This window comes from Vigna radiata, unplaced genomic scaffold (genome assembly GCF_000741045.1).
Source record: "Vigna radiata var. radiata cultivar VC1973A unplaced genomic scaffold, Vradiata_ver6 scaffold_134, whole genome shotgun sequence".
NCBI lineage: Eukaryota > Viridiplantae > Streptophyta > Magnoliopsida > Fabales > Fabaceae > Vigna > Vigna radiata.
The window spans coordinates 717,029-724,524 of record NW_014543261.1 but is presented as its reverse complement, the minus strand read 5'-3'; the positions used below and the strand labels follow the sequence as shown (position 1 = coordinate 724,524).

General features: G+C 31.1%; 1 protein-coding gene across 1 annotated transcript; it reads right to left on the bottom strand.

Moving 5' to 3' along the window:
* Positions 1-1,986: 1,986 nt before the first annotated feature.
* On the bottom strand, positions 1,987-6,955 carry LOC106753595. The gene is made up of 5 exons (XM_014635416.1): positions 6,472-6,955; positions 5,405-5,937; positions 4,459-4,986; positions 3,684-4,371; positions 1,987-2,147 (listed from the first exon to the last, which is right to left on the bottom strand). The coding sequence occupies exons 1-5, from the start codon at positions 6,953-6,955 to the stop codon at positions 1,987-1,989; spliced, it is 2,394 nt and encodes a 797-aa protein (XP_014490902.1).
* Between the last annotated feature and the right edge of the window lie 541 nt (positions 6,956-7,496).

Genomic DNA, 7,496 nt, shown 5'->3' with positions numbered 1-7,496 from the left:
AAACCCTCACGAGGGATTTGTAGCAGCCATGCGATTGAGCTCATATTGACTACACAGAACTGACTATTTATGAGCCACCTCCAACATTTCAGATTCATCTTTCCTTGCATTTTCAAGCTCCTTTTTGTATTCTACAGTTTCCGCAATGCATTTATTTTTTTGGTCCTCCAGGGATGATAAGGCAACCTCACAAACTCTTATTTCTTCCTTCAACCTAATGATTTATTGCTTCAAAGTTACTTCCTTCCATTGAAGTTCATCATAGAAATTCTTTTTAATGGTCACCTCATTCGCACAAGCTTCAAGTTCTGCCAACTTGTCAGTGGTGGCAAAGCCTTGCTTAAAGGAACATAAAATGCTTTAGAAGTGTCGGTGTATAATGTCTATAATATGTTTGAGTCTATCTGATACTCTCACATCTTTGAAAGGAAGGTTGGACAGGAAATTAAGAGCAGACAAAAGGCAAAGGCTGTTAGTCTCAGAGCTAACTATATCCTTCAGAGACATCTTCAAATAGTTTTCTAACTCAGAAAGGGTCTTTCCAACTAGGTTATCTTCACCCTCTTTCCCCACAACAACTGGTGCAAATAAACTCATGATATCATTGGCCCCAAAGTTTTGAATGATTTCAGGATGACCTTCACTTTCTTTAGCAATGCGTGCCTCAATTTGGCTGCTCTTAATTTCACTCTGAGAGGAATAAGAAGAAAATATAAAAGACAAGACGTTAGCATCAAACCATAATAGTTGTAAAGCATTAAGTTTCTTAACACCATTTTGGATGCCTCGTATAAGTGCAAGTAGAAGTTAAAATGTGATTTTTTTTTCGAGGTAATTATTAGGGAGATATTATATGAATGTGACCTTAGTCTAACCTATATAATGTATTAATATTACTTTCAACCCAAAACCTTAAAACAATAAATTTATAAATTTTTTTTCTTATATGGTGTTTATTATTTCCATCCAATATGAGATTTTAGACTTATACTATTATTTTCAACAATCTCTTCTTCAAGAATGAATTCCTTTTATATGATATATTTTTGATGACCTGCAATTGTTATAGTGTTAAATTATGTTGTTGTTGTCACAACGATCTAATATCCTTACCAAGATGAATCATCGGTTATGATATAGGAAATTTTAAGGGTTTTGGAAATATTGGAGAGATATAAGAGATATGTTAGAGTAAGGAATTTATTATTTTATTTTATTCATATACTTTATATATAGAGTAAAATGTAATAGAATATTAAATATTTGCTAAATCTAAATAATAACTAATATCTAAAACTAAAAAATATTGCTATAATCGAAAGATTTCCTAAAAGGTAATTTAAATAAAAATATTAAGTAAATATTCTTAACAAAATGTAAGTGTGATGATAACAAATATATTAAATATAAATTTCAATTTAGAAATTCAATAGTTTTTGTTTTTCAATTCCTCTCCTGGCAACAAATGATAAAACAGAATGGTAACATCTTTTTTATTTTGACCAAATATGTTGAAAATGTGAATTGCATAAAATAAACTTACATGTGGATGTGATTTACTTTGTAAAGTAACTGTTGGGTCCAACTTAGAGGTGGCGGATTCGGAAAGAAATGATGAAGCTGCCATATTGGTGTTCTTTGTTATGGCTTCCTTTAAAGCAACTTGCTCAATACTCTGCGCAAGAACAAATGATATATAGCTGTGGTGTAATAAGTTGCAGATTGATTTCTTTCTATGACTTGCAGGGTTATTGTTGATGGCAAGTGGACATGCATATTAATTTAGAATAATTCATGGTATTTTTGTTTGCCATTACCTTAGGAATTTCATCAAGTGGTTTTTTCTGCTCCATCAAACACGGTTCACTAGTCTGCTGTGTATCCACCAATGGCTAAAGAAAGTAATAAAAAGGTGTAAAATCACAATAGTCTCATCCAATACTCATAAAAAGATTTATTAGACTCACATATGAGGGTGTTGGCTTTTCAACTGTTTGCGAGTTTGTTAATGATGTTGCTATTCTTGGTATTTTCTGAAGTGAAAACTTCTGCAACAAATTCCTGCTCTGCTTCTTCATTTCTCAAAGCCAAAATGTGGTCATTAGAAACAAAACCCATTTCACCTTCTTTATCAACCAAGTCAGAACCTTCTTGCAATCAAATCTTAGGCCCATCACCTGTTTAAGAAACTTAAATTGCTCGCCGAAGAACAAAAAACTTAGAAACTGATGCTAGCAATCTTGTAATTATTTCATATGCCACCAAATGTATAATCATCTAATAAAATAGTCATACCTCTTAGAATTCTCATCTATTTGTCTTCGTGCAATGTCCTCTTCCAACTTAGGATCCCTCGCTTTAATAAATATTCCCTCTTGTTTATGCAAAAGGTTCAACCATTCTTCTACTTGGATTCCTTGGGTTGCCACTATTGCACAAGCAAGTTAGGAGTTAGTCTGTATATTACAGAATCAAGGAACAACAACAATTTTCTTTGTTCATTCCTTAGCTTGGAGTAGTATATATCAACCATTCATTTCCTATTAAATTACTTAGCAGATGTGTATTTGTTGGTAATTAAGGTGCCTTCTGTTGATCTACCAAAGATTATTTACTTTAAGAATTTTGATGGTGCATTAATTTTATTGGATCACATTGATTTGTTTTAATAAAAAGGAGTTCAAATTTTGTAAGTTAAGTTGAAAAATGTTATTCTAATAATGAGACAGAATAGGCTATTAAATTATTTTTATTTACATTCATAGATTGGTTGGTTCTGACCTGTTAATATTCTTCATCTGTTCTCCAACCACGAATAAATGAATCTTCGTATATGAGTGTTACTATGCCTTTAAATTCCCGACCAAGTTCAGTCTTTATGAAATCTGTAGAAATATATATATATATATATATATATATATATATATATATATATATATATATATATATATATATATATATATATATATATATATTAGAGAATTCACGTGAAAATGAAATACATAACAAAAGGAATACAACCTCAACTTTCCATGATGGATCATTATATCATTAAAATTAGTAATACAAAAAAAGATATAAAAAGTTTCATGATAGGAATTTCTTTATCACCTATCAAAATAAAGTGGTGACTCTACGTCTTAAAGGATCGTACCCTTTACAACAGTGTTCTTCATAACTAAAATTACTAAAACCTAAAATTCAAAGTCTTGCAGCAAAATTTAATTTAATGAGTTTATTTTAAAAAATTGTGTTGAGTATCCGTCCTCTCTGAGTGAAATAATGAATTTGTAAAAATGTGATCATATTTTGTGAACGAATTAGCAACTTTAGTTGTGCATTATGGAGTTAGAATAAATGGATTCAAAACATTTAGTTGATATACAATTATTTAATATTTCTCGACATCATAAAAAAAATAAAAAATAATAAATTGTAATAGTACACTAGGATAGATTAAATTACATAAATAACTAAATTGTAATAGTGCAAACAAAATGTGAAAATAACTAAAAACTATTTAATTTTTTAAAATAATTTGAGGTTGTTGAATAAAACCGAGATAAAAATTACATTTAATTTGTAACTCAAATTTCCTTTTTGAGAGTGTATACGAGTTAAGATCAAGAGTTTGACATCCTTCCATTAATAGTTTAAATTTGAAGACTTTATATAGTATTTACCTTTGTGAGGAAAATCATAACGGAGCTTCTCAAGAGTAGTTGTTGAAGTGAAAGAGAGTTTTGGACATTTGTAGACAATGCGATTCTTTAAATTATGCAATTCAATTTCTTGACGGAAGTTTGGAAGATGCATAAATATTAAAAGTTTGAGTCTTGGAAGCTCAACTTTAGTCATTCCTTGTTTACATCCAACAAGCTCTTCTAGTTCATTGGCTCCATTTATGGCCAGAAAATGAAGATTGGGAAGGTCATCAGAAGTAGATTCAGAGAAACATCTTTTCAACTTGTGGCAATGACCAACATGCAATGCTTCTAGTTTTGGGAAGCATGGCTGAGGAGAAACAAGGTCATCCCCTTCAATTATTTCTCTTAATTCTTTGCATTTCCTTATCTTCAAAAGCTTCAACTCTGGTAAGAATCTTACAACAGACTTTGAAAAGATTACTTCCAACTTTTCACATTCGGTTATTGTTAATGTGGTAAGATGTTGGAGAGTAAGTGAATTTTTGGGACCCACCCAAATATAAGTCATTTGAGGTAGAAATTCTAACTCAAACTTCTTTAACCTTAAACTGACTTGTTGGCCAATCATTTCATGTTCATTAAGAAAAAATATACCTTCTGCATCAGAATGCTTTATGTTTAGAGTTTTCAAAGTGGGGAGATGGTTCTGAATCCCTTTCAGATCCTGTAGGACATTAAGAGCAAATGTAAACATAAACGAAAAAGGAAAAAAGTAATTAATAATCATGAAAAAAAAAAAGACAAGACATACCTTCGCACTTGTGATAATAGGCTCTCTTGAACCATAAAATGGATAGAAACAATTGTAACAATCAAAGACCTTCAAAGATGGCCACGTCACAGTGAAAGTGTTGGTAGAACAAATGCTAACAAACTTTGGTAGATCATTAAAAGAGAGTAATTCCAATGCTGAGAATTGAATATGAATCTCCTTATAATCCTTATTAGCTACGTCATATTGCCCAAACATATATTTCAACCAGAAACACTTGTTTACTGAGAGCTTTTTTAAGTTAGGAAAGATAGCCTTCATACTCTCTTTGCCATATTCATCATCAGTGTCTATAATGTACTCAAGTCCATGACAATGCTCAATTATCAAAATTTCCAACATCATCAATGATGAAGCAATGGACAGTTTAAAAAGGTACCTTGCCTTATTAAAGCCTTTCAGTTCAATCTCTCTAATATTGTGTGTCGTAATCAAGTTCAAACCATGTGGCTGTTCTGAAAGACACTGAACACTTTCAATCGGGGGAACAAAATCTGAGTTCGATATCTGCAATTTATACACCAAAATACTTCTTAAACCAAACTAAATATTATCTTAACTCTGATTATTAGGTTATTCCATTTCTATCGTATTGTTCATATAGATAAAAGTTTAAGCAATGTCTATAATTATTTAGATACACTTGTTTCTTCGCAAAAATAATTGCTTTCTGTTTAGCCTATTAAACAAAATAATTTTCCAAAGTTAATCAATTCCAAATAATCTATCCCAATACTTAAATATTAAAAAATTATGTGGCACCTATGGTATGAATTTAGGTCACTAGTAAGTGGCAGGGCATGTAAGACCATTTATTACTTTTAGCACAACATCATCTTGAAATTCAAATATTTAGATTAATTTTTGTAAATTCACAAAGAGAGAACACAAAGAGAGAACAAAGGTAAATGATGGTTTTTCATACCTTGATTGCAATAAAATCCTTTTTTGTAGCTTCTGAAGCATCTGTTGAACAATTTATGTTGAAAAACCCAACATATCTCCCAATATCCAATGATAGTTTTCTTAAAGATGGACATATCACATCATAACTACCAACTATGGTTCTGTTCCGAATATGATCAAGTTCAAGTACTTCTAAAGCAGGAAGCTCAATTTGAGTATTATTTCGACTAGAGAAGTCTTTCAAATCAGCAGCCTCTTTATTTGTTATATCATCCAATTCTCCAACAAAAGAAACAGGGAATATACCCTCCAATAAGTCACATTCACTGATATGTAGCTTTTTCAAACTTTGGAAGATTGAAATATCACTCTGACAATCATGCTCATCCTCAATAATGCTTTTCTCCTGAGTTACTATATCTTTCAAACTTTTGCACTTATGTATGAACAATTCTTCTAAAGTAGTCAAGGACTTAGCTACCGATGCTGTAAAAATTGGGCCTAACTTCCCACAGTGTTTAATCTTAAGGCTTACAAGACTGGATAGAGTTCCTGAAAAACAATTATAAATTAAAAAAATATTGGTTTATATGAACTAAATCCACAATTTAGAGCGTCAAATTATCAGTTAATAATAATGAAAATAATCGTACAAGACAGTTTCCTTTAAATAATTTTAAATTTAACAAACAACTTCACATGCAAATATAACTGTCTTTAATTTTAAATGAGACCAGTTTTGCTTGTAGTGTACTAACAAGTTTAAGTAAAAGTAGATTAGTATTGTCTCAAGTTTGAATGTTACTAATGGAAAATAACATGGTGACGAAACAATGTATAGTTATTATGCTTAAATTTTTCATATATAGTAACAGATTTAAAATGTTCACGTAAATAAGTTTGAACCTACACGCTTAAATATATTTAGAAATGAAACAAGAAAAATGTAGCTGGGCTATGCTTCACCATTTTTAACTTGTAAATAAGTTCGAAGCTACATGGGTCACCATTTTCAACTAAGAAATACCCTGTAGACTTACTAATACACGCTTAAACATACTTATTAATGAAAAAAGAAAAATATACCTGGGCTTTGCTTCACAACTGTTGTTGTTGGAATTGAAGTGTTATATAAATGTGGATGATTTCCTTCCTCAGCGATTTCTGTTAATGGAACAATATCTCCAATTATTTGTTCTAGCATGTCACATTCTTCTATCTCGAGAACTTTCAATTGAGTTAAGCCTCCTACAATGTTGGCCCAGAATATATGTTTTAATTCTCGACAGCTAAATACCTTTACTTTCTGAAGATTTTGGAAGATTTGTACAGGATGACCACTGGTGAATTCATCTTCACTTTTCTCTGCTTTCTCATCATATGCTAATATATGCTTCAGTTCATCACATCTTGATATTTTTAATATTTTCAATTTTTCCAAACTTCGAGCAACCACATATGTGAAGAGAAATGTCAACCGTGGGCAATCACTTAAATACAACTTCTCCAAGTTTTCAAAAGGCCCATTGGCAGGAAGAAAACAATGCCATATAACTCTTAGATTTTTCATGTCATAGATACTCAGCGTATGCAACTTTAGAATCAACTATCTCCAACGTATTCAACTCATTCAAACCTCCTCCTTCAATTTCAAATATATCTGGGATCATATTTTTTGCGTCTCCATGAATATTTCCTACAAATAGTTCCTTTGCTTTTTTTGCCAAACCCTTTATTACCTCATTTGATATGTCAAAATGGTTAAGTAATAAAGTTCTCCCATGAATGTACATATCCCCAGAATAATAATGGTCAAATTTACGGGACCCTAATACAATTCCATACCTTTTAAGTGTTTCGGGAACGCTAAACGTCTTAAAGAATTCAACATTGTCTTCACTGTTAGCATCCCACCATTTTCCTTTAATATCAATAATGTACAACTCTTCCAAAAGCGAGATTCTCTTCATCACTTCAAAATTCTTCACTTTAATGTCACATTCATTCAACTCCAACAATTTTAGTGTAATTGCAACATCGGTTTGTATTTCAGGGAATGAAGGCAGTAAACAATCAATTAACGAGAGACTTTGAAGATTCTTCATACAACT